The sequence below is a fragment of the Larus michahellis genome, chromosome 14 (assembly GCF_964199755.1).
Source record: "Larus michahellis chromosome 14, bLarMic1.1, whole genome shotgun sequence".
NCBI lineage: Eukaryota > Metazoa > Chordata > Aves > Charadriiformes > Laridae > Larus > Larus michahellis.
In genome coordinates, this window is record NC_133909.1 from 4716886 (window position 1) to 4743557 (window position 26672).

Consider the following 26672-nt stretch of genomic DNA (forward strand, 5'->3'; position numbering starts at 1 on the left):
GAAAAAGCTGTCGCCCATGTGAGTGATCTTTGCATTTGAAAATGGCTTCAGGAGGGGCTGGAGCCGACATTGTGCTCCGTGTGTGTGTGAGGTTTTGCTGCGAGAAGGCGCCCGTGTGTCAGCCTCAGCCCGGCCCCATGGGGCCGCACTGGGGGTTTTTTCCCGCTTGGAGGTAAAAGCAAAACACTTAGAAATCACGAGTTGTGCCCTGTTTTGGCATGGATTCGAAGTGCTTCAAATGAAAGGGATTTTTATTTCTCTGTCTCAGTAATTAAACCAGTTCGATTGTATAAAGTTTTCAGTAAATGTAGTGGTGGACCAGCTATTGTCAACCCCGCCGTGTTCTGTCAGCCATCTTGTGCTCTGGGGGTGGAAGGTTTGGGTTTAACTCTCCTGCTTCATTTAGCATCGGGGCTCTTGTTTGTTTGTTTGTTTATTTTTAACCCTTCTTTAAAGCAGGTTGATTTTTCAGCAAGCTAAATGCAACTGTTTCATACCCTGTGTCCTGAGTGGGGAATCTCGGGTTTATGGACTCAGGAGCGGAGGCTGAAGGCCACAGTCAAGGCCTACGTGTCTGTGCTGAATTCCCTGCTGACGTGATGGACCAGTGACGGTTTGGGATCTTGAATGAATTGCAAAACTAGGACCCAGACCTTCAAACTGTTAAATGCCATCAAGTATTCTTGATTTCAGGAAGTAAACGTTAAAAAGTACTCAACATCTTTCACAATCGGGGCCTTATCGCTTAAAAAGCCGAGTGCCACGGGCCCTTTCCTGCCCTTCTCCGTTTAGTCCTTCGCTATTCTTACTTTTTTTATGGTTAGTAAACAGAGCTCAGTTGTGAATTTTATTGACCAGTTGTTACGGTTTTCGTTGGAAGCTCTGGATCAGATGATATCATGTTTGTACTTTTTGGGATCGCTAGTGAAAAGAGAAGAACGCGGCAGGTAGATGAGCCTCGTATAGGAGGAAGGGGAGTTGATCGGAGAGCGTGATGGTGTGGGCAGGAGGTGTGAGACCTACACGTGCAGCAGCACGCGTTCCCTTTCCTATAAATTCAGGCAGCAGAAACAACGCCGCGGTGTGGAGGAGACAGCTCAGCTCGTTCTGGTATTAGGCTCCCTGTTGCTGGAGAAGGCGCGTTCCTGGAATGGAGGGCTCCCACCCAACCCCCAGGTGCTCCGAGCGGGTTTATCAGCAGCCCCGTGTCTGGGTGCAGGGCGGCCTGGGAAGCTGGATGCACAGTCCTCCCTGTGAGACGGAAACCTTTGCTTCTGAGCTCAGGTTCATTAAAGAACCCAGAGCAGTTTTTTTGAATCCCGCTATTCTAGGCAAAGCCTAGCGTTCCACCTCCTTTCATTCCACAGTTTCACTCCGTTTTTGTCACTTTGTGTCCTGAACACTTGTGCGCTGTTGAATCTTCAGTATCGCTGCTCTGGGCCAACCAAAAGAACACTAGCAAGCTCTTCACCTACCTGCTATAGCATTGTGAGCTTTAAGTCGTTATTTTATTTGGTGACAGTCCTGAAGAGCAGCAGAATTAAGGACTCCAGGAAGACCACAGTAGAAGTGCTGAGAAATGCTGAAGTTGGCATGTTTTCTTAATGCCATGATGGCCTTGCAAGGTTACTCTTGGGGCAAACCTCCCCGTTCCTGGTCAGATAACGTAACTGGGGCTCCAAAGGAAACACCTTTAACTACGCAAAATATTTTAGTTGCCTGATGAAAGGTCTGTTTTATCAGACAAGCTAATCATTGTTCAAAATCTACAAAAATCACTCTTTTTTCCAACTGATTCTCTTGGTCTGTTCCCTGAAAACGCCTGTGTTAGAAGCCAAAGGGTGCAGAAGGAGAAGGAGTTGTTGAATGTCTGCGCTGCGCCACCCCCACCACCCCCCCCTTAATTTGAACACTAAATTTTCAACATACGTATAATTTCTGAATGGAAACGTTTCTGAGCCTTGGTTTATCTTTAGTTCTTCAACGGGACTTTCTTCTGTGGTCTAAAGAACCAAATCACCAAAACCTGTTACAACCTGAAATGAGTTTGGTTGATCTAACGCTCTTTCCCTTCCCTCGCAGGATTTGACAGGTGGAGTGTTTGAAACAAACCTGAACATGCTGAACTTGAAGGAAGGGAGGGATTATCACCACTTTAACTGAAGGCCAAGGTAAGGCAGTGATTCCGAAGCTGTGTTATCCTCTGGGTATCTGTGTGTAGGAAGACTGAAGTGTTCAGAGGTTTAGAATTTTTTTTTAGTAATTTGTGCTTCATTAAATTCATCTTTGTGCTGAGTAACTCCTTTCCAAGGGAGGTCCTAGTTACTGCCTGGATAATGCTGCTTGCTCACTTGTTTACCAAACTCAGTTTGATTGTTAAATTGTATTTCTAATGTAAATAACCATCAAATACAAGCCATAAGACTACATGGGGACTGCTACCATAGGGAAGCCCAAAAAATGCACCGACCGCAGCCTGGAGCCACGGGGTGTGTAAGGAGAGGTTTGTGTCAAACATCGCACGGGGCCTCCAGCATTCCCTGCCCCGTGCCCACGGCTGGGAGCAGCGGCTGCTGTCACCGAGGTGAAGCTCTGCAGAGCGCTGGCAGCCAGACGGACGGGTGGCACCCTCTGCTATGGGCCGGGTGAAAGTGCCGTTGTGTCTCTGCCATCATCTGGCAGCCAGGCGATTCGTATGTGCGGATGCTCACAACTTTCACTGGACCTTCTTGGGGTTTTTTTTTTGCGTAAGCAGGCTTTGCCAACGCAACTCCGCTTTTTCTTGCGGTTATACTTATAGGTGTAACTTCACAAACCCAAGATCTCTTGAGAATGTACCAGAAACTTCGATTCTAATGGCAGTGTAACGACACAGCTTGTGTGTTTGGAGTAATTCTTCTGCAGCAATGCCGCAGGGGCAAGGCGCTCTGTTGCGCAGTGTGAAATCGAGTCCCCTTTTTGTCATCGTCATCAATAACAGTGATCTACTCTGAATTTCATCTGCCAGTCCAGGCTGCCCGTATACTTAAGAAGTAGTGGCTAATATAATTTATTAGGTATCTTCTTAAAAAGGAGAACACTGTTCAGGTGAGGTGGTTGTAGTGCTGGAATCGAACGCCTGCAGTAGAAGACTGGTGCAGGCTGTAGCGGGCACTTCACAGGGAAACAGGCGTGGGTTTAGCTCCTCTGCCTGAATTCTACCTTCCTTTCAAATTTTCATAGGGGTGTGTGTACATACACGCTCGCGCAGAGCACCACTGGTCTACCTGAAGTGCTAGGATAGAGGGGTATTTAATTAGAACCATCAAATAACAGTGTAATTAGAATATCGTGTTGCCTGTGCGTTTCTCATCCCCATCACATCATTCTTACTAAAGGTAAATGTTATAGCTATTTCATTTTATAGGCAATAAGAAATGGTATAAATTGCTAGCAAGTACTGAGTACTGAGTCACCTCTCTATTCTTCAAGGAAAAAAAGTAAAGTTTCAGTCCTTAAAGGCAGTTTACCACAAAAACATTTGCTTGAATTTGTTACATAAAGAGCTATTAAGAGAGGCTTTGACTTTAGCTGAAGCGAAACCTGGATTTTTTTTTGTTCAGCTGTGACGTAAGAATGACAGCCTTCTCCACTGAGACGCTTTAGGAAGATTTCACTATCACTAAGCTTTGCTGTTTTGAACGCTGAAAAAACAATCCTTTTAAGAGACTAATGCAGCAACTCGGGTTTAATACTCCATGTGTGTACAGCAAGCAGCGGCTGAATGGCTCCCTTCGGAGCTGTATAAATCATTACATCAAAAAAAAGCCAGGTCAGTTGTGACACAAGTATGAAGAGGAACCGCCATCTTGTGGCTACAGATAATGACCTTAAAACCCCAAAACATAACGAATATTTGTTGCCTTCATATGGCGTATCTGCACGATGCTTTAAGACATAATCTCTGCCTCTTCTTTCATTGAACAGAGCACTTGGCAGCCTGTGCGGAGAATCCCGTTTGTCCGGATGCCGCAGCACAAACTCCTCCGGTCCCAGCGGCACCTGAACCGAGCGCTTGGGTCTCCCCCCAGCAGCCAGAGCCTGCGGCCTCCTTACGCCGAGCTCTGCCGGAGAGAGAACAAACGGATGTCACATGGAGTAGCACGTACCGCTATTTTAACAGCATCCCAATCATGTAATTAACTAAACAGACATACAAAGCTACAATATTTACAGTCCTTTTTAACACCTCAGTTTTTAACTACCGTTTAGGAAATTGGTTTTGTACAAGTTTTAAAGCAACGATAAGTGTTGATTTCATGTGAAATGAACTTCATTCACCTTTTCATAATGTTAGGCTTGGCTTGCTCTATTGTTTCTCCTCGGTTCTCAGGGTGCGTGAGCTCTCAAGGAAGAGCAGAGTGTCGCACGGTCCTGTGTGAGCACAAACTGGTTGCTGCTGGGGACACCTGGGCCACTGGGAAAAGTCCACGTTCAGTGAGTAGCACTCTCAGAGTGACTCCAGCAGTTCCCGGGGCAGGGGCAGGCTTCGCTTTTTGCTAAAAGTTACACTAACTATTTGCTTATGGTGAAAGAGGTGAAAAAGGTGAAGTTCCAAACTCAGCCACAGAAATTCCAGATTTCCCGTGATGTTATTTGTCACAATTCCATCTGAAATACCTGTATGGATATTGGCTATTCCTTACTCTTTTGTTTATATCAGAGACGGTTTTCTACTAATTTGTCAGGCTGCTGTCAGCCTCCAATAATTAAGGAGTTGAAATAAGTTTTTTTGAGATCAGTGAATTCATCTTGTAACAGCTTCCTTTTGAACACAACATCTCTACTGTTTGACTGGAAACCTTGAAACAGCAATGCTCAGGTCAGCTTTTGCTCTAAAAACAATGCCTTGGGCGGGCGAGGGCTTCAGGATCTTGTTTTCCAGAGTTACAGAAATGTTAGTCACAGGTTTCTTAAAATTGTACTAAGAGCAGAAATCTGTAGAGGTGTCTGGGTAAGAACAGGGAGCTGAGCAGAGGAAACTGCTGCGGGGACAGCAGCGGGTCGTTGAATTTCATTCATAGCTGTCTGAAGTATTAGTCTGCTGACCAATTTTTATATACTTTTTAAACTTTTTTAAGAAATAGATATTTTTTATGCATGTCGATGACAGCTCAAAACATAGGATCTACTTACGTTAGGAAGCGGGTTGAGTGTAAAGGATTATCAGAATATCCCACAGGAGGAAGTGGCGGAGCCCAAGGACTGAGATAAGGTAATACCACAAAGGGCCAGGCCAAGGAGCACTTACAGAGCCATTAGCCACGCTGGCCCTCAGGTGCTCGGCGGGAGGAAAGACTTCCAGACTTTCAGCCACAGAAGCTGCGGTTGTCAAAAAGGCTACCGCAATTCTGAAATGGAACTGTGCAGGGCAACCGCAGAATGCTTTCCCTCCTTCTAGTCATGCAAATACACTTAATGGTGTTCAGCTACTTCGACGAGAAAATGAAGGGAATGAAGATCCACTCTACTAAGAAAAACTTAGGAGAAAAGACTGCGCGGGGGATGTTTCTGAATTATAAAATAATCACAGAGGACAAAGCTTTCTAGAACTATGAAAGCAGAACAATACAAATTGCAAAGGCCAAGAATAAATTGATACCCCACTATTTTTAAGCTTAATCAGTTTAGGGAGTAGATGGTCTGCTGTGGATGCCTGGGGGACGTAGCCTTGGCTCATCAAGTGTTTTCACCTTGTCTTATATTACTCAAAGTAAAAATAATTTTTTTTTGTAAATTGTCAAGTTAACAAATGTTCTTGAAACAACAATAACTCGACCTCCTCATGTTTGCACAGAGAGGAAAGGAAGCTCTCAGAAACCCTCACCAAAGCAGAAAATTCTCTGAATATTTCTGAAATACTGAGCAGATGGGCAAACTCCAAACTAGCAGCATTAAAGTGAAATGGGACCTACATATGGATGTGTTGTCTGTCGTCTTACGAATGTATTAACTTTGAGATTATATTCTTCCTAGAATTCCGTGGCTTTCACAACCATGTTCTAATTTTGTTGCTGAAATTGACTGGGAGTTTTTATCCTTTTTCTTTCCCCAGAAAAGGCAGATGAACAGTTTTTGAAACATCTGTCCTGTATTATTTCATTCTTGCGTTTTTGTCCCAGGAAGATGTCACACTACAAGCCTGGAATGTTTTGAAGACCCGAGACTGGAAGGGCTTAAGACAACCGCCTTCAGCAAGTCCATATACTCTGTGGTGAGCTGGAGGCCATTCCTCCTGGGGCACGCTGATATATTCACGCCCCAGCGCGGAACGGCCTCTGTCGCACAGAAGCACACAGTGGATTTGGTGGAGCAATCGGTCATTGCTATGTTTCTTTAAAAACCCCCTCAGGAGCACATTTCCGTACTTTACCTTGGATACCAGCTGCGGTTTGGGCACTTTCATGAGATCACAGAGATAGTTGCGTTTTTCTCTTACCACCGGCAATTCCGCTTCCCTGCGTGAGGAAATATGGTCCAGTTAGTTCAAAAATTAAACCCTGAAGTTGGCCACATACATGCAACTTCTGTTAAGCCATCCATTCTATTGCTGTATTACGATGTATGTCTCTGTACTGTCATGTACATTTCAAATTGCAGAAGGTTTTGTTGTGTCACATTTTACCATTTCTGTACCATCTTAAGCCAGGTAAAGCATCAATACACAGCAGGTCTTCCACGAGTCACAGTTACTACTAAAATGTCTAAGACTATTCTTGTAGGTTTTTGTATTCCAAAAAAAATAACACTTATACAGGCCTTTTGACTACAAGTTCGCTAATTTGTTCTCTAAATGTATAGCTCCTTTTCATTTTAGAAAACATCACATCAAGAATTTAAGTCACTGGGTTTGAAAAACATTCTACCATCTAGAGAAGCTTTCTCCTGAAATAGAAGAGCCAGACCTAAAACTCGTGAGTCTTTTAAAAAGGTTTCTGAAATAGCACGACATCCATGAGGTAATTTCCTCAAGAACTGTCAGTTACAAGAAGCCCCAAAATGCCAAAAATCCACAGAGACAACATTCTTCTCGCTGTCGTACGAATCCCCGGCCGTCAGTGGCCCGCTGTGAGCCTGCCAGCGTCACTCGCCCGCTCAGGACCTTTACTTAAGTAAATGGGCTATTAAAAATGTAACTCTAATATATAAACAGAGTCCAAAACTACAGAGAAAAACCATAAAGGTCAAGTTAGAAATAACCTGAACTAACTTTTTTTTTTTCCCAGATACTTTGGACAATTTGTCACATTTAATACTGGAAATCTTCCTGTAGCTAAACAAAAGTTTTTATTTATAGCATAATTTGTTTAAACTCTGAATTACACAATTGTATGATAAACTCTCTGTAATTTCAACAAGGAACAAATATGCATATGCCAGTAATTACCATCCTCCCCAAATATTAATTCTCATTTGGCTTCCTGATGTTAATGCTTATTGTAATTCAGAATTTACTGTTTGTTTTAGCACTGAGAGCTTGAGAATAACAAGCAGCTCCCTCTGACACTCAGCACTGACTTCAAATATCTGCTTTTGTAAACAGTTCAAATCTAGCAAGATAAAACAATTAAGTTTTAAGTAAACGAGCTCTTCTTTAATCTCAGTGCAAGAGCCATATCGCAACGGGCAATTCAGAGCAAGCCCTGAACGAAGGCAGCCTGACCCAGTCACACCTTGGAAATGACAAGGTGAAAAGAGAATACGGAGCCTTCTCCAGGGGTTTTTAGGAGGTATTTTGCTTTGTTTTAGTGACCCGTTTATGAGTTAGAGCTGCCCGACCACTGCTTTTGCTGCAGCAATTTGGTGTGCACCCCGTCTAATTGTGGTACTGTAAACATCCCGCTGTGACAGCAGGCACAATCTCATCCTTCTCCAGTGTTTCTGTTAACAAATTCTTTCTGCGACTTCTGAGCAAGCCCGCTCTTAAATTCAGATTTCGTAAGCCAGCCGCGGCTCCCGCTAAACACCCCACTCAGCATCAGCGTCTCGTCCTGCGAGTGCCTTTAACAACAGGCAGAATTGGTGATAACCAGTTCTTGAAATCCGAGACCATTATTCTCATTTCGTACTGATAAATTCAGAAGAATAGCAGCAGCCACCCCTTACAATGACAAACTGTGTTTTCTTTTCCCAAATATAAAGTTATTTAAGCTCAAGCACAGAAATAAAATAGAAATTAACTAAAAGTTAAATAATGTAAGCATGCAGTCTGAAAATATGCAAACCTCAACCTTAAGGTGTAGTTGTTCTTAAACGTGTCTAGGTTAATTTTATTTCCAGGAAATGTCAATGAAGACAAAAAGCCATTTAATATAATGACTAAATAAAAAATATACATTTTTATATCTGTCTATTGTCATGTATTAACTCTGACTGCTGTGTGAGGCGGGTGTTGGGCCGGCAGACCCATGACCCAAGGGATTCCACTGTAAGAAGGAAAAAAGTTTAACACGGCAGCACAAGTAATAAACTAATTAGTACTTTAAAACTCCGTATTTTCTCAAACAGCTGAGGTATGCCGTCTTTATAAACTTTTCCAGGTGACCATAATGCGCAATGCTAAAATTTGCAGAAGAGGAAAAACCAGTGGCAAAATGCCGGGGAGCGTTCCCTGCCCCGTCACCTGCCAGGGGCTGCCGGAACCCGTCCCTGCTGCCCGCGAAGACACGCGGCTGCTCTGGAGAACGCTGAAGAGACCCAGTTCCCCCCGCGCTTGGGAAAAGCCCAGGTTACAGGTAACAGTAGGTAAAAAAAAGAATTATATAAAAGTAGTTGTTTAATTCACGCAATCATATGCTGGGGAAACGTCTAAACTGTTCCAATTCAAAATATTTGCTTGAATACAACGTTTGTATCATTTTGAGCAATTACATTTCATGGGAGATTTGAGCTGTTCCGCTAAGCCCGTTGTTTTCCAGCTTGCAGCGATCCTTCCTTTCCCAAAATCCTGCCAGTGCTTATAAATGCCAAGAAACTGTCTGTGCAGTTGAATTTTGACTGTTTGCACAGCCCAGTCTCTCTCTGCTTCATGGACCATCTCCAAGATCTCCTCCCTTCGTATGTTTTTAGAAAAATGCGGATATTTTTCTTTTTCTAGTGGTGATTTTATACATACCACTTCCAGTGGGACAATATACTAGATCGTTCTTTAGAACAGAAGAATTCTTTTCAGCAATGCTTAAGCAATAAATAGCTGAAACTACGATATCGGTTCTTACAGCTTCCTTGTCATCAGCTTCCAAAGGGATCGGCTTTTTTTTTTAACTTCAGCACTACAGAAATTATTTCCTCTCTTATTCCTGTCTGGCAACAAATTCACTTACCAGTTGGTGTCGCTGAGTATGGTCATAACCTCATCCAGAACGGCAGGATCAACCACGTCGCTGTAGGTTATCAACATTTCGTAAACTTGACTGGCTGTCGTTTTCCGGATCTGGGGGGAAGAGCAGAGGAACCATTAGGAAAGTACCTGGAGTCCTGTAGGGAAGAGCCCAGTGCCGTTACTGGTTCTCCACACATTTTATACTGGGCACTTTGTAATACTCCGAACCACGGCCCGTCCTGGCCTCTGATAGCCACGTGCTGCAGGAAGGGACTTCATTCCTGCACCTCGAGGAAATTGGCGCTACTCCTGTCAGTATATTGTCACTCAACTTTTGCAGGGTTTCAGACTAAGATCTGGCCCCTGCAGGGAACAAATTCAAATGTTGTTTGAGAACAGCCCAACTGGAGCATTTCTTCTCTGGAGCCAAAGCCTGGCTCTCACTTTGGTTGCTGTAGGCCCACAAAACAGAGAGGTTTCCCAGCCTGGAGACGGCAAGAGTCAGCAAAACTCTGTAAAAAAAACCTGTTGGGAGATAGATGGTGCTGTGAGTAACATTAGCTTTTTACACTCCAGCCTCCGGAAGCAGTTAATTTGCAAGTATTTTTCCTGGCGCAGTGTTTAGTAGTGATGTTGGGGGGTGTGTACAGAAAAAGCCAGCTAGGCTGGCTTCTGAGGCACAATGCCTAGAAACGTACTAAATGGAAGACGGCAAAATGGCAACAAAACCAAATTCCGTTTGTTTGGGTTTTCTTTTCAAGAAAGCCTGATGATAACCAAAGGAAGGCAAAGAAATTATAGGGTTATTTCTGGAGTAGTAGCGGCAAATTAAATTGACCCATCTGTAAAACCAAAATATATTTATTATGTAAAATACCAATAAAAGATGAAACTGAAATGGTCTCTTTAGTCCTTACATTGTGCCCCTCCTGCAAAGGATTCTTCACGTAGCAAGTACACGCGACAGGGAAGCAGTTGGAATAAAACTCTCAAGTCTCAAGCTGTGCTGAGTACCGTATGATTTTAACCTTATCAAAAAGTCATCAACGTTCGAATAAACAATGTTGGTTTGCACTGGCCAGACTCTGGGCTATTCAGTCTGTTCTCAAACCACTTGAAGACCTCATGGGTTTGCACGTTCTTTTTATGTGCCCCTGCGATTCCTGCTGCCAGCCTTTGCTTCCCCTGCGCCCCCCCCCCCCCGATGCCACTCCTCACGCATCAGAGGAACAGCCACAGACGTCCCCAGGGCCACCCCTGTACTCAACGCCAGCGCCACAGAGCTGTTGTACCTGTTGGGTTGTCACAGCAGCTCGAAGTCGGGGCTCCCAGGTCTTGTGCCCCAATTGCCCCTCTCTCAAAATCCTAAGTCAACAAAAATTCTAAAGGACTAAGCTAATGTTATCCCACACGTGACCGTCTCTTACACAGACTGAGTAATAACTCAGGGTTTGTGCCCCGCTCCAGTTAGTTATATGAAAAAGATAAACTTCCGATAAACTCTCCTGTGCTGCACAAGCTTTCGTCACACCTGACAAAAAGAACAAATAGATTTTTCTTGAACCAGAACTACTACCGTGTTGCCGCTATCAGCAATATTGCAAAAACTAACAGTGATTTATCTGATTGGAGCTTTCAAGCACTAAATGGTGCAGAGATCTTCACCCTGCTGAGTGCAGTGTAAAAGAAACAAACAACTTGGGCACTTAAAGTGCTTCTAATTTAAAAAAGTCGGGACAGAAGGTGGAAAAGCAGCATATATGGAGTAGCCCAGTATGCTGCACGCATCCAGTAGCCTGCTTCAGGTGGCAGCATTGCAGATAGCAGACCCTTGAGAAATAAAACCTATTATATACATGAATAGCTGTTAAAAAGAATCCTGCTTTAATGCACTTTTTAAGTTATTTTTTTTACTAGTGAAGTATTTTAAATAATACATTTGATAATACGCAGTATCTTCAATACTTACTACAGGAAATGGATGGCAAAGAAGGAGAAACAGCTGAAATAAAACTTTTTCTTTCATGTCTCCTTGAAATTGAATCAGGCCACAAAACCTAGAAAACATGAGAAAAAAAAACAGATCTTGTGTGATATTTGTGTTACAACCGCAAAAGTACAGTTTGAGGATCAGAATGGAGATGCGTAGCAGAAAAAAGGGCGGGAGGGGAAACTTCGCTGCCCCCAGGAAATCTCAGCTCTAAGTGCTGTGGGAAAGCAAACACGGAGGGCGAGTGCAGCGAAACGCTTCAGGGTTCCTGCGGTGCCACACTTCTGCGCCAAGCACAAATATAGATTTAAAGCGCCAAGGTCTGAATCCGAGTCAAGCTCCGGCCCAGCCCAGACCAGCTAAGGCAGGCTGGGCGCGTGTGATGCGCTTCACAGTGAGAGAAATTAGAAACACGGGCTACGGCTCAGCTTGGGCTTTCTTGCACTCTTAATAGATTGCCAATAAAGAAGTGAACTGAAAGTCAATAAAAGCATTGCTTGGCATCGTTATAGCTGAGTCATTTTGCCAAGTTTCTGCCACTGAACCGTTGCTGAGCTTTGCAATGCTTTGTCTCCGCGCCCGGCTCCGTCTTTCCGTTTCCCTCGCCGCTGCCTGAGCTGAGTCAGGGCTTTTACCCCAAAGCCAGACAGGAATGCTGCAGGTGCGTGTTTTCAGCTCTTTTTAGCACACAGAAGATCTAATCGATTATAGGTATTTTGCATTGGCACCGAGTCAAGCTCTCAACAAGCAAAAAGCAAATGATTCACCGCATCTTTAACAATATCGACATTTTAAAAGCAGTTAAATCTTTATCAGATCCTTCAGATGTTTTCACCCCAACCACCCAGAAATAAATGAAACTCACAACCTTTTGTTACGTGTATTTGTGTGCATTTTTCACATGGAATAGCCCTCGCTGTCCCATCAGCGTGTACTGTACTTTTATTTTCTTCACTTTTTATAAGCAGAGAAAAGATTATTTCATCAACTCACACTCCTATGCTGGAGCGAAGCTTCCGGATGTCCTTGGATCTTTTGATCTCCTCTTTACAAAGGGTGAGTAACTTCACTGAAAAGGGATGGCTGAAAATGGGAAAGAAAAACAGATAATAGATTTCAGCAGTATTTAAAATACCTCTAATGATTAGAAAGATGCCAAATTCAGATTCAAAGGAGAGGAAAGGTGTGATGCAGAGCAGTACGTGCTGCTTCTGCAACAGCAGACCCTGCCTTCGGTGGACCTTTGCTAAAGACACAGGGGAGTTTGGCCCCCATGTTACTGGGCTTTTTTTATTTTATTTTTTTTTTAAAAAAACAGGAAGAGATTAGTCTGAATTGTTGACATTGCTTCTACCTGTATGCTGAGGCAGGAACTTCATTTATCCAAAACTGACTGAGTATATGCCCGGTAACTGGCTAGCCATGGCTTGCGCCTGCAACACAGTGTGGTCCATCAGAAATACTACGGCAGGAATTAAAATATTCTACAGCCAAATAAAAATCATTTCGTCTATTTATCATGGTGGTGCCTTGGTCTTTCCTATGGCCTTCAACTAAACTTTACATAAAAGGGGATGAATGTTCTTCTTAAGTACTCCACCATTTCACAGCCCAAATTCCTTTAGTGATTCCAGACGACGTAATTAAACCCCGGGCTCACAGTCCTGTTAAGCGCAGGAGTCATGAAGCCATCTTTAAATATATTTAGCAAATTCTTTTCTTTTTCCACACAGTCTGGGAAAGGGAAACGTGATTCTCACCGCTCTTTCCCAGACACTCATACAAACACAAGTATTGTTAGTATATTCCAAGGATCTACTAAAGAGAAGTAAAGAGGGAATATTGCTTTTATTGCAGTACAAATTATTTAATCTTTTACTTGCTATACTCAAAGCTGAAGTGCCATAGATGCAAAAGAAACTATTTCATGTTTGCCTAGCAAGCACGATTCCTTCTGGACTGTGTATTTTGGAAACCTCACTCTATTGTGTATGTAAAGCAGAAAGCAAAAAATCCTAACATTTATTGTCTGCTACCCCGAGTCAAAGCTGTGGCTAAAAACGACTTGGAAAAGCTGCGTAGCGTAATCTGTTGGAAAACAGAACATTTAAGTCAAGAGGTTTATAGGAGTGACAAGATGTTTTGTTAAGTTAATGCACCTGGTTATATATAGTTTTCCCGACAAGAGTTAGTGTTTTTTAATTACTTGTAAAAAAATTCTTAACAATATGCTGGCATATATTGGCAAATATTAACTTGGTTAAAAAACCTGAACAACAAACCATGGAACCATTAAGCTAAAGAATGCTGGCTACAGCTGTCTCAATATCGTCCAGAAAACCACATTAAGAGAGTAAATAAAATTGCCAGGTTTTCAACGTTGACATTGAGGCTTCTTTCAGAGCTGACAGTGGCTTTCAGGAGCAAAGAGCCTGGGAGGGGCTGATTTAAAATACCTCCATCAGATGCTGAAAGAGGAAGTCCCTTGTCCCCGCTGGCTGCAGGAACCGCAGCCGTGTCGCCCCGTCTACGATCGGCAGGGAGAGCAGGCACGGAGGAGACACCTCAGGAGAGTGACAGACACTCCTGACTCCATCTGTGTGTGTGTCCGTGGGCATTGACTTGTCCCCGCCAATGATGAGGGATCAGAGCGTATCTGCTCTCTTACTATTAAGAGTTTTGTGTTTTTTCTTACCTTGGTGAAATTTCTCCTCCTCCCACCCCTGATTACACAAAGACATTGTGTGGACAACTAATGACAATACCTGCAATGCACGCCTGGCTGTCAGCACAGAACAGCAGCAATATAGCAAAGTAGGTGAGATTCAAATTGGTTGAACAACGTGGACGTCGCTGAGAAGTACAGCAACAGAGAGACCAATTGGAACAAGAGCATCTGGAATAAATTTAATACATGTAACCTCATGTGCAGCATTTTCTGTTTAAAACAGACGCACTTGCCTTTCTGTCACTTCCCAATTTCACATTTGTAATAACTAAACCTAACCTATGTGTGATCTCAAATGACTCAAATAGCTTGGCCTCTTTAAAGGAAATTGAGAAAATTCCTTCTCCTGTGTGGGCACGGCGCCAGCAGCAACAGAGTCGGCATCTGGGGAGAAGGAATCAGTCTAAAGTCTTTACATTATGTAAATTGGGCGCACGCCGTACTGCAAAAAGGTGCCGGCTTTTTCCTCCTAAAGGTGACCTGAGTTTCAACAGTTCACCTCACATCACCTGGGGTGGCCATGAAACCAGAGGACAGCCACTGCCGTGCTCTTTACTTTATGGTTTATTAAGCAATACCTGTTTAATTGCTTTAAAAAAAAAAAAAATCCACGGCAGCATGTAATACATAGAGATCATGACTCTGATATCAGTGGGGACACATACCATCTTAAATGCTGCACGACCACCAGAAGAATATTATACATATACAATTCACGAACCTTTCTGCTGAATGTGTAAAATATATACGCATAAGAAAGAGAAATGCCACTTTCACTTATTACTCCAGAAGGCAGTAGATCCTGAATTGCCATTCAAAGGCTGCTCTGCTCACGTGGTACCGAGTATGAGACTAACCTTACCGTGCCTTGGAGGGAGCTATCGACACAGCTGGGCTCAGCAGCCCGAGCAGCTCCGGGATCGCTCCCTCACCAGCCCAGCAGAACGACTCCTGCGGCTACCAGAGCTCCGGTGCCAGTTTTGCCAGTGCCTTCACTTCGCTCTCCTTTATTCTCCCTTTCCCTTGTCCCACTACCAGCAGGGAGCTGACAGTTACCACTATCTTTTAAGAGTAGCCGCCGGTGCGCTTAAAAAAGCCCAATATGCTCTGCTTTATTTATGACAGTGCTGTTTCAAGCATGTTGCCCTTTGCCTCCAGCAGTCTCTCTGATCAATTAACAGTCCCTACATTATTATGAACACAGCTCCAAAAATTCACACTGTACGCCGAGATGAAATCGTGAGGTTTCAGGCTGTGAGAAGAAATTACATTTCAAATGAAAACTCCAGGGCTGTGTGGGGTGGGAGGAAACGGCAGGTGAATGATGCTGCAGTTTCACCCACGCTTCAGGCCGGCGTACACCTGCGCTGCTGCCGAAAGGCATGGTTTGCCCCCACTTCCCTCCTTATTTTGGCAGAATTTGGGAGCACGCTGCAGAACAGATCGAGGAACTGCTGCAAGCTCAATTTTACTGGAGGAAGGGCATTTTTAACCTGGAACAGTCCTCTCATGCCACTTACCATGTAGCAACACAAACCATTCCTACCAGTTCAAGAGAGGGGGAAACTCTCACGCTGGAGTTTAAGGTTTATGGTTTGTGCCAGTTTAAAACGAGTAGGAAGTAACAGCCTGAAAAATGGGAGGCAGAGCTTTGCTTTTCATACTACGGATTCAAACCAAGCACAACAAAGAAAAGCTGCTTCTGAGCCTTTTGCTGAGCCCGGTGATACTGAAGTTGATTCATTCCCAGCCCCACTGGACAGGTATTTGCCCCACACGTCACCTCCCAGCTGGCAGCTTCAGCAGGGCCCTGGCAGAGGAACGACCCACGCTGACAAATGAATCTCACGTTAAACACCAACATTCACAATCCAATAATGGAGGAGAAACACCCAGTGCTCCCCTCGCCCTCCTGCACAGAGATCGCAAGACCAGCCGCACAGAGACCTTCCCAAAGGCTGAAATTCATCTACAGAAATGTCAAGCTGCGTGTTCTAAACTCTATGAGCTATATGGTGTAAAGAGGCAGGAAAATGCGCGGCGGGTTACGCCTCTGCAGGGCAGGAGTGACACCGTGTGGCAATTTGCTTCAACAGAAGCACTGAGCTCCTAACAAGTGTCAAACTAATCCATCCAACGGCTATTAATCCTGTTTAAATTAAGCAGTGTAGGATATTACCTGTTCTGGACTGCTAATGTTTTACTAGGAAAAAAAAAGGTCCACGATCTACTTGAAACTTAAAAATGCATTTGTAAATGCTTTTTTCTAACGTGGCTGTTGACTATTAAGGGGCTGGTGTAGGCACAATCCCAATGCCAGACACCCTATAGCCCAAGTTCCCTTGCTAAAACTCCACTCAGCCCAGCGTGGTAAAAAATGAGGGAAGGAGATGAAATGGCAGCCGAACACCCCAAGGAATGCTAATGCTTCATTCCCAGCTTCTCCAGAGTTTTTCATTTGCTACACGACAAGCAAGAAGTGCACAGCAGGACTGAAGCACCAGGGAAGTTGCTCACCAGCACTAAAACTGTTTTCTAAAAACAACCGTGCACCTCCCTCTTACTACAGGCACGTTTTATATAAAAGTATCTGAAACGGCATGCGGACACGGCCTTTTCATGGCCCCAAGCACAGCGTCTCAATACTCAGGGTCATTCTGCATTGTATTTCTATATTTTTACAGCATGGTTCTTTGGAAAGGGGGTAAGTGGTCCCACTCAGGAAAGCAGACCCAAAGCCACACTTGTCCATATTCTTCTATGAAAAAGGAGCAGGTGCCATCCAAGAGTGTGGGCAGACAGGCCTCGGAGCCTAGGATTTATCAATCCCTAACTATACCCAAACAACCTGTGCCAAAGTAAGAAAGCACAAACATTGCACTAAATATAATTTTGGGCTCACCCATGGGCCACGTTCAGGTGCTCTGCGCACGGGCTCTCCCGCGCAGCAGCACGGCAGGCTGGGGGGGCTCTCCCCAAACTGCACACACCGACTCCTTCATCCTCTCCTCTCAACCATAACGCACCTACATTACCAAAAATCTGCCACATGCAGGAACTAAACTGTCCCGTGGTGCAGGAGACACTGACTTTACCTGGGATTTCCAGCCATAACCGATCGTCTTCCCCAGCAGGGAAGACTGGAGCCCACGTGGAAGTCCCAGATCCCTGGCACGATTACCAAGCCAAGCAAGGAATACTCATTCCATCTGTGAGTATCTGACTCATTGTTAATTCCTATTCGCAAAGGGACTGCCAAACATGACTTAAGAGAGATTATCTAAATACGCACTTGAAAACAAGAGTAGACTCAATCAAAACTTTTAGAGTGATAAAAGCTTTTAAAATTTATATGCTGTGAGAGCAATTCTTGAATCAACAGATTCCAAACCCAGTATCGTGCTCACAGGATTCACGTTGCACAGTTCTACAAATATCTGTAGATGTGCCAAGATGCTGCCTGCGAGAGTTTGTGGAATATATTTTAATATTACTGAAATTAAAATCATTCTCTTCTGAAACATCTGCAAAAAAGCAGGATTTGACATTGGAGTATCTTACTCATGTTTATCCATTCCTGAACTAAATGCTTTCCAGAAGACTGAACTCAGTATGGAAAAGCTGGGACATGCCTTTTTTGTTCTTCTTATTAGAATCTTAATTAAGTTCTTTGGAGATACTCACGTTAACAAAAGCAGTGGGATTTTGGAAGTGATAGCTTGTAGGCACACCATTTTCCAGCATCCCAACAGGACAGTGCCATTGCTAAAGGCTGACAGTACAATGAGGAGTGCGCTGCAAAAAGCGCACATTTCGGGAGCTAGTAAAGGGGAGAAGCTACATGGATCTGATACTGGCCCAAGTCTGCCAGGTGAAAACAATGAACCAACAACCAACTTCTACAGTGATATAAGGAGTCGAAGATTTTATATCAAGACCCTTTCAAGGGTATCTGGTCCAGAATTTGTCACAGCTGCCACACTTCAGGAAAGTTAAACCAAAATATATTATACCCATATACACACACATTTGGAGTCCTGTGCACCCACATTCAGCAGCAGTCAGTGGGAGATTTAAGAGGCCTGATACACGGTGGAAAATAAACAAAAAAGACTTTCAACAACTTACTTCTCTTGCATGATAAATATATCAAAACAGCCATTTGCCAGCATTTGGTCCAGCATCGTCAGGAGAGGTACAGACACCCTGATGAAAGAAAATAAATTAACAATGTAGATACGCTTCTTGGCATACATATATATAATATTTTTAATTAGAAGCAAAGAAATAAACTTCCTATCTACCTACACATATTTAAATTAGAACTCTAATTTACACAGAGGAGGTTGCTCGGTAACTTCTGTGTTGGCTAAATCATCCTTGTTGGCTGCGAGGGGGACATTCCGTTACAGCCAACAGGAGAAAGAACTAATTAACAACACGCCTGGTTTAAACTTGCAGGGTCCTGACAACACAATTAACCGTAGTAGAAAATATTAATTTATTTTTTAGTATCTAAACAATGTATTCCACAAAATGTTATCAGAAGTTACGCTGCCTTCACACACCATGTCAGCTGGAATAACTACGGGCATGTTTTCTATTTTAACAGCTGAGAGAAGAAACAAAATAAAAATAAAATAAAATTGAAAATTCTATTAATAGTTGTGAGTTTTTTCCCCCTCTAGGGAATATTTTCTATTTTGCATATGTTTGATAAGTGAGGCTTAGAGAAATTAATCTCATTATGCAGAATGAGTCACCTTTAAAGAAAAATCTTCAAGAGAAAATTATACTTCAAGTATTTGTGAAAAAACATTCCCTAAACAAAATGCAGACTGGACTACAATGAAAAGTGCGCAGCAATATACAATCCCCAATACTGCATTATAAAAAAACCTGTTGCTTTTCACATTATGCCTGATATTAATCTATAGTAAACGCAAAATATTCAATGATCACTCCTTTGTTACACATTTTACCAAAGGTCTTGCTTTACCCAACAGCTGTATTAAAGCAAATCTACATGGGTCAGGCGTATTTCATCTGGGCGTATTAAAAAAGATGTGTAATACATCTGACTTCAAAGAGTCCCGCCGTTAAAGATAAAAAAGTGGAAGAAAAACATTACCGGTCATTCCGCAGGTTGTCCTCAAAGACCTTCAGCAACGTCTCACAGAAACCCTCCATGGCACTGGAATCATTCTGGATTTTCTTCATGTAGTCGAAGAGGCTCTGGGCAGAGTATCTGAGCTGCAACGGGAGGAACCTCGGGTGAAGGCCCAGGGAACAGACCCCGCAACACCCACTAGCAAGGGCTGCACCCGGGCACGCTCATCCCTCGCTTCCCAAGGTGTACACCTGCCCTGGGAACACGCTCTGCCAACGCCAGCTGGGTGTATAAATTCAGCAACAATATCTGACAGGAAGACGGCTATTTTACTTTCATTAATCCTTTTTCAAGAAAGCTGTTTCTTTTTTTTCCTTTTTAAGTTTTGCAATTGTAGGAAAAATAGACCACATTAAAGGTTCATTATTTTCTTTCTCTCAAAATAAAACATCCCCAAACCGCTATGATTATCCTGCTTTATTTCAAATAATAATAATGTTATGGCTCTGAAAGTTAAAGAGTACACAAGAAGTTCAAGAGGTAATATTTATTAAACAAGCTGATGTAATTGAAAAATGCAGGCAAGCTCTCGGGCACATGACGCAGGCCACACAAACCAACAGTAAACTCCGGTTAAGAATTAAAAACAACTCAGAAATAATGACTCTCGGTTTAACTTTATTATGCTAATCGGGCAGTTCAGAAGGATGGCAGAAGCAGGTTTCAGTGCGTACGTTCCGGGCTCAGCTGGAAGGCGTCCATGGGGGTCAGGCTGGCCGTTCAATGGCACAGGCTCCAGCCTTCACCCAACCGTGGTCCCGCTCTCCCGGAGCCACAGGATGGCTTCTCCAAGCCCGGCCCCGCTCAGGCTCCAGCCGGGAACGCTGGCGCTGCAGTGCAGGAGGGGAGAAGGCAGAGGCTCTGTGGGACCCCCCTGTCCTGTGGGATTGTGCCCCCACGCAGCTACCGGTACACCCCTGTGCGGGACAAGGGCTGCAACGGGCTGTGCAAACCTCGCTACCAATGCCGAGAGTCTTCATTTCTGGGACAAGTAGGAATTTGAGTTTCCAGGCTCATCTTTTAAAATATTAACTGACTTCCCTTGAGGATGAGAAGAAAAATGTGGGGTTTTTCGTTACAGAAACTACCTCAAAGAAAAATACCTCATCAAGGATGAACAGCCTTCCAGTATCTGAAGGGGGCCTACAAGAAAGGTGGAGAGGGACCTTTACAAGGGCATGTAGTGATAGAACAATGGGTAATGGCTTCCAGCTGGAAGAGGGAACATTTAGATGAGACCTGAGGAAGAAATTCTTTGCTGTGGGGGTGGTGAGCCCCTGGCCCAGGTTGCCCAGAGAAGCTGTGGCTGCCCCATCCCTGGAGGGGTTCAAGGCCAGGCTGGACGGGGCTTGGAGCAACCTGGGCTGGTGGGAGGTGTCCCTGCCCAGGGCAGGGGGTGCCACTGGGTGGGCTTTAAGGTCCCTTCCAACCCAAACCATTCTATGATTAAATGATTCTATAATCAGATTTTTGCATTTTCCTGACTCTGACGAGAAAGACTATCAGCCCTGCTGGGGCTCGGGTCAAGTCGCGTAGGGAAGGGGGTGGCGGTTAGGGGGTGTCCGCCTAATGAGAAAAGGGGTTACGGTGAAGGGGGCTGTGGGAAGGGTAGGTGGGGCAGATCAGTTGTGGAGCACAAACTTCTTTCAGTTTTGATCACTAGTGTCAAGAGGGGGCTGTAAGCAATCCGTAAGCCCGTTCGGTTAGAGGAGATTTTCTCTCTGAAGCTCATACAGAGAATTTTGATAGTTCGGGCAAAGGTGCAATCAGTTGCCTCAGTAGATTGACGCTTTTATCAAGAAAAGAACAAAATAATTAGGTCAGTATGAGAAGTGTAACAAGTGTCTTCCTGAAAGCAACATTTTATCTAATTTAATTTTTATATCAGCAACATTTATGGGTGCATCAGCACAGAAGAGCGAGAATCAGAATGCAGTCGTCTGCCCGCAACGCACCCCAATGGAAGGCAAGGCAGTAACAGCCGGGAGAGCCTGGACACCATCAGATGTACAGGCAATTGCTAAAGCCTCCAGTTTTCACATTTCAGCAGAGAAAGACCTACTCTCAGAGTCATAACGTTCCCCTAATGTGTGCAGAAGAAACCACGTTACGCTCAATAAATAACATTGGGTTCGGATCATTTCTAATCCTGACAAATTTACAGCACTGAAGTGGCAGTAGTCTATTTTCCCAGTAACTTCAGAAAAAATTGCATATCATTTAAATTTTATCACAAGTGAAACCACGTCTCCCTTGTTTTGCTTGCAACACTCCTTTTAATAAATCAAATCTTTGGAGGGCAGTAACTCTAAGACTAAAGTCAGCAACATTTTACAAAAAGTAAAAATACAGTAATCCACACTATTTGATTCTTTTAAAAAAAAGTGACAGAAATTATTCTTAAATGTATTTTGCTCTAGAATTGTCAACCAAAAAAAGTGGATTTGGGTCCTGTTCCTTCACCCCAAATATGCATCAATTTGCATACGATTTGTCATAGTAACCAGATGTTTTAGAACATCACCTTTGAACATCCCAACATTTGTAAGAATTAACGCAGTCGTTCACGGCCCAGTATTTTCTCCAAACGGTCCATACAGTCACAAAACTGGCACACCATGAGCCCGTTTTGAGGAAAGTAAAACAGAGATTGTATCATGTATTTGGCACATATATAATGTTAACATCCTTATGCCACCGACAGGCTTTAATTTTTGTCAGGTGCTTTAACATCCATATGCATTCATTGGATAGATTGGGAACTGGCTACTCCAGTTATTTTTCTTTTATTTTTTTAAGGTTTTACTTAAAATTTCTCTAACATTTTAAAATGTCCCTTTCAGTCTTTATGGGGGGAGCGGAATCACAGGACATTCTGTGCTGTAACAAAATTTTAAATGTAGTGTAGTAGAACAATCATGAAATTATATCAAAATTATATCCCGACCCCTGAAACTACAGGGTTTGCGAACTGGAGAAAGAACATCATTGTGTAGTTCCGATCTCCATACACTGAGAGGATTTTTTATGCAGCCATAAGAAACATGCATCATTGTGGGCCAGATATATAATTAGAAGATTCTTTTACACAGAGAAAGTGCCCTTTGAACCAAGGCGATGTTGCAGAATGCCAGATCCCAAAGGGAATGACATCTTCTGTTTTCCCAGATTACTTCAAATGCTTGAGTCACAATTCTTTCAGCAACCACGCTGCCACCAAGATGTTTCTGACATACCCCACACAGCTCATTTCAGAAAATCTCTTTAAAAAGCAAAACAAAGACCTACTCTTGCTAAATATACTGCAGAGCAATTTTAACTATGGAAAAATAGCCACTGACCACGGAATTACAATAGAGCCTTTCTCCTACTGATTCCCCGAGATGATTTAAAGACAAATCGACGTTTGAACTCAGACTGTCTTGCGGTATACAAGAATCTTCTAACTTTTATATTCACACGTGTACGTCTATATGTATTTTTTAAATGAGAGAGAGAAGAAAGGAGAGATCACAAGAGCACACACAGGTCACTACAAGAAGACATATTTGAACAATCTTCTCCCTTTATCCAAGATTTTAAAAATATCCTTCTTTCATATGGATTTAATAGGACTAGTTCTTAAAATTTTCTATTAATGTTTTAAATCAGTCCCCGGATATCCAGTAAAGAGCACTACAGGCTTTGATAAAATAGTCTGAAACACCAGTCATTATTAAGACACATAATTCTAAGGTATATATCACATTTTAAATATTAAATGTAATTCACCACACTCTAGAATCGCAAGCGTAAGGACCCTATACTTTGAGCCTCCCTTGCACTTCTGTCTGGCTCGGAAGAGAATTAGGTCATCTTCTTTCTAAAGCCAAAGCCCTCGAGAATATTTTAACCGGAACAAGCCTTTAGCGTTAAAGAAAAATGCAGGGTCACAGAAAGTTAACATTTCAAAATCATACTTTGAAAACAGTACAGAAGGTTTCCCTTAAATATACTGGCAGATGGCAACAAGGGAAGCGAGCGAGAAGTAACCGAACTGCTTACACTTTTCAAGACCAAGCAAAACCAGAACTTTTTAAAAAAAAGAAAAAAATATATTAAAATGTTGAATAAGAATTTTCCTCTGACCTCAGTCAGCAGTCAGAATGTCTGTTCCTCCACAACTTTCCTCCCTTTTTTTTATACTTATATGAATAATTTTGGTTTTGGTGGAGCCTCCTATAATTAAGTGTGTTTGACCAAAAGCTGAATTTCATGTGCATGTCTGCTATTAAAAAAAAAATCTGTTAGGAGTTATAGTGTCTATCCGGTAATTACTGTCACAAACCAATAAGCATATGTTTTCAAAGTTTTAAAATAGCAGTTGGTATATAATTAGATGCCATTTTAGAAACACTAAAATTTTCAAAATTGGTTTAAATACACAAGACTGCACAGACACCAGATTCTCAGCTACAGGAAACCCAGAGGCACAGGGACCTCTCCGGCTCAGAAGCGCAGAACCCACGGCACCAGGCAAACCATCATTTGGGGATATTCTGAACAGCTCGTGGTAAGACTGAGAAACAGAAGCTGTTCTCTCTCCACAAAAACTGCACTGCCCAACACATACCACTATTCTACCAGCTTTCTTAATTAGACACGGCAATCTTAATTAGAAACACTCTTAAACACTGTTGGGGTGCTGACTCATGACCTCCTCCTCCTCCTGTTGCAGGACACACGGCAATTTAAAGATTGGACTGACAGTCCAGAATATTCTGTTACTGGTCTGATATTTCTCTGCAGTGTCACGTTGAATCTCATACTGAAGCGCATCCTAACCCCAACAGTTGTTTTCGTATCTGTTACATCTTTTGCTACATGAAATAACAAAAAAGTTAGAAGCCAAATGTCTTGAAACCAGGATTCTGAAACTAGCAAGAAAAGATGTAATGGAAGGACAGAAGGATACACAAAAATTATAATACTGGCAGCATAACAGACTAGCAAAACCAGTGATAAAGACACTGTTCATGCACAGAAGAATGAAACAGAGATTGCAAAGGATTCCGACAGACATTTGAATGATGCTTCTTTGTAATGTAACTTTTGGTATGAGAAACATGCCAAAAATGAGAAACAAAGTGCCCTTACCCCTTGTTTCCTGCACGCTCAGTAAGTGAAGAAAATAATACTTTCAAAGATTAAAAATATAAAGCCAGGTTTATAAGTATGACTTGATTTCTTTTAAAAAAAATCTTGCATCTGAAATTCTCATAGAAAAAAACCCAACTATCTGCAATATCCATTGTGATTAAACACTTCAGTCAACAATTTTATCAGGTAAACGCATGCTCCTACAGGAATGCCACTCTGCTTTCTTACCGTTGTCTCTGTTAATCCTCCAACAGACACTGAGAGACCCAAAAGCACGTAGTACTGGTATGTTGGCAAACCCAGAAGCTGGGTGATTCGAGGGAAAGCTTCTGATGCAGCATTCCAGTTTAGAGTCTCTTTCTCTGACCTGGGGAAAAGGGAAGGAAAGAAATTATCCGATACATGTGCACCGTTTTTCTTCTCCACACATCCTTTCTCATGACAGCTACTCATCCTCAAGCAGCACATCAGTGAAGAAAGTCTCTGAATTACCTAAGCATCAAATTAATCATTGTTCTTTAAGCATCTGGGGAAAACATACATCAAAACTTCATCTGCTGCCGGTACAGGGAAGCAACTTTCTAGTCCTTGTTCTGATTCAAATAAGGGGTTTGACCCACAGGTTCCTTTCCACGTGCACCTTTCTCTACACCAAGAAAACAAGTTCTCTTTCTTGCGTTCCGTTCCCAGTTCTCTCCCACCAACAGCTGGTCAACAATGACAAAGTTATCCCAGGAAAGGCTGACACACACACACTGGCCCCCAGCACAGATCAATCGGCAGCCTAGCACACAGAGCACGTTTTGAGTTACAGGAGGTTGAGACTCTGCTGAACAAACACAATGGGGACAACAAAGTTGGATGTTCCTCATCCCGGTCAGGTGTTACAATCACCATTCAGGAATGAGTCACTCTCAGTCTTGCTTTAACTAGAAATTCCATCCTGGAAAACTACTGCAACTAGAGCTTGGGTAAAATAATACAATTGTTTTAAACAATTGTATTATTTACATTTGTATTTTTATATATATATATATATAGTAATATATATATAAATTTATATAGAATATATAAATAATACCATAAATAAAAAATTTATTAAATAATTAAAAAATATCATAATGATCAATCGATGTTTTCCAGTTGGGGAAAAAAATTCAGGAAGGGGGACTGCCGGTAAATTCCAGCTTTCACATTATAAAGAGAAAATGAGATTATAAACCAGCCATTTCATAAAGAGCAGGATTACCAAAACACAGCTCCCAGCAGTTCTGTTTTACCAATGGTCTCCCATCTACTTCTGACATGATCTCTACCATCTACCACCAAACTGGCCAATGGGTTCAGAAATTATTGGGGTTGATCCAGAGAAAGACTTACGTAGCATGACCATGTAAGACCGATCTCCTTAGGAAACTATGGTTTTAACAGGAACTCATACGATAAGTTCTTGTTTTGAATATTTTATATGTTTATGCATATTCATTGGACGCTTCAGTGAAATTCTGGAAAACAGCACCAAATATTCCTCCATACACGTATTAGGCGTTTGGGCACAGAAATGACGTCAGGCTGCTTGTGTTGATGTAACCATGCGCACGGATCTTTTACTTTCACTGGTTTAGGATACGTTTTTCAATACATTACCTTGGAAATATCCTCTCTAGCTCTTCTCGATGAGGTATGTGTGGAACTGGAGGACGGTCAAAATGTAAAAGAGTAAGGAACACAGATCCTGCATGAGCTCGAAATTTATCTATTTTTTCAGCCGACTGTTGAGCCAGCCAGCACATAATCTGTTTGCAGCTACAAAGAAGAAAATAATTACTCATATAATTTAATCAATAGAACATGTATTTAAATTTAAATTGTTTCAACGATTTCAAAAATATCCTGCTATGCAAGTATTCTGGCTTAACTCTTCGTAATGAATGTACAAGTGATTTAAGACATCAACCTTTGTCCTCCATAGATCAATCAAAAAACATCATGACAATAATATTACACAGTATTTGATAATCACATACCACATTTCATCCAAAAAGGTGCTTTACCATTTGGATGAACTGATACATTTCAGATGGAAATAGAGGAGGAACCTTGAGAAAAGCACATTTTCAAGTAGAAAACTGCACACATAGCAGAGGACAAGGTCTATCCCCAATCTTATATATCCCAAATTAATCCCTTCTTCAACTCTGGCTAGTTTTTAACACTATCCTATTTTGCCTATATTCATAACTGAGCTCTCAGCTACAACACTGTGTTCTACAAGGCCCTTTAC

General features: G+C 42.6%; 2 protein-coding genes across 10 annotated transcripts in view; one reads left to right on the forward strand and one right to left on the reverse strand.

Moving 5' to 3' along the window:
* Positions 1 to 5984, forward strand: part of QTGAL (queuosine-tRNA galactosyltransferase) — a 129693-nt gene extending 123709 nt beyond the window's left edge. For 4 of the 5 annotated variants that reach the window (XM_074607998.1, XM_074607995.1, XM_074607997.1 and 1 more), the window contains 2 exons: positions 2083 to 2171; positions 3967 to 5984. In XM_074607998.1, the coding sequence (XP_074464099.1) occupies positions 2083 to 2163 (81 nt within the window). In that variant the 3' untranslated portion in view covers positions 2164 to 2171; positions 3967 to 5984. The remainder of the gene's footprint in view (positions 1 to 2082; positions 2172 to 3966) is intronic. The other variant, XR_012589968.1, reaches the window with a different exon arrangement.
* The window catches only part of TBCD (tubulin folding cofactor D), a 126588-nt gene continuing 103625 nt past the window's right edge, over positions 3710 to 26672 (reverse strand). For 4 of the 5 annotated variants that reach the window (XM_074607990.1, XM_074607989.1, XM_074607993.1 and 1 more), the window contains 8 exons: positions 26036 to 26194; positions 24617 to 24755; positions 19211 to 19332; positions 18208 to 18285; positions 12345 to 12434; positions 11331 to 11418; positions 9363 to 9472; positions 6134 to 6497 (listed from right to left, as the gene is read on the reverse strand). In XM_074607990.1, the coding sequence (XP_074464091.1) occupies positions 6134 to 6497; positions 9363 to 9472; positions 11331 to 11418; positions 12345 to 12434; positions 18208 to 18285; positions 19211 to 19332; positions 24617 to 24755; positions 26036 to 26194 (1150 nt within the window). Of the gene's footprint in view, positions 4104 to 6133; positions 6498 to 9362; positions 9473 to 11330; positions 11419 to 12344; positions 12435 to 18207; positions 18286 to 19210; positions 19333 to 24616; positions 24756 to 26035; positions 26195 to 26672 lie in introns of those variants that run through there. The other variant, XM_074607992.1, reaches the window with a different exon arrangement.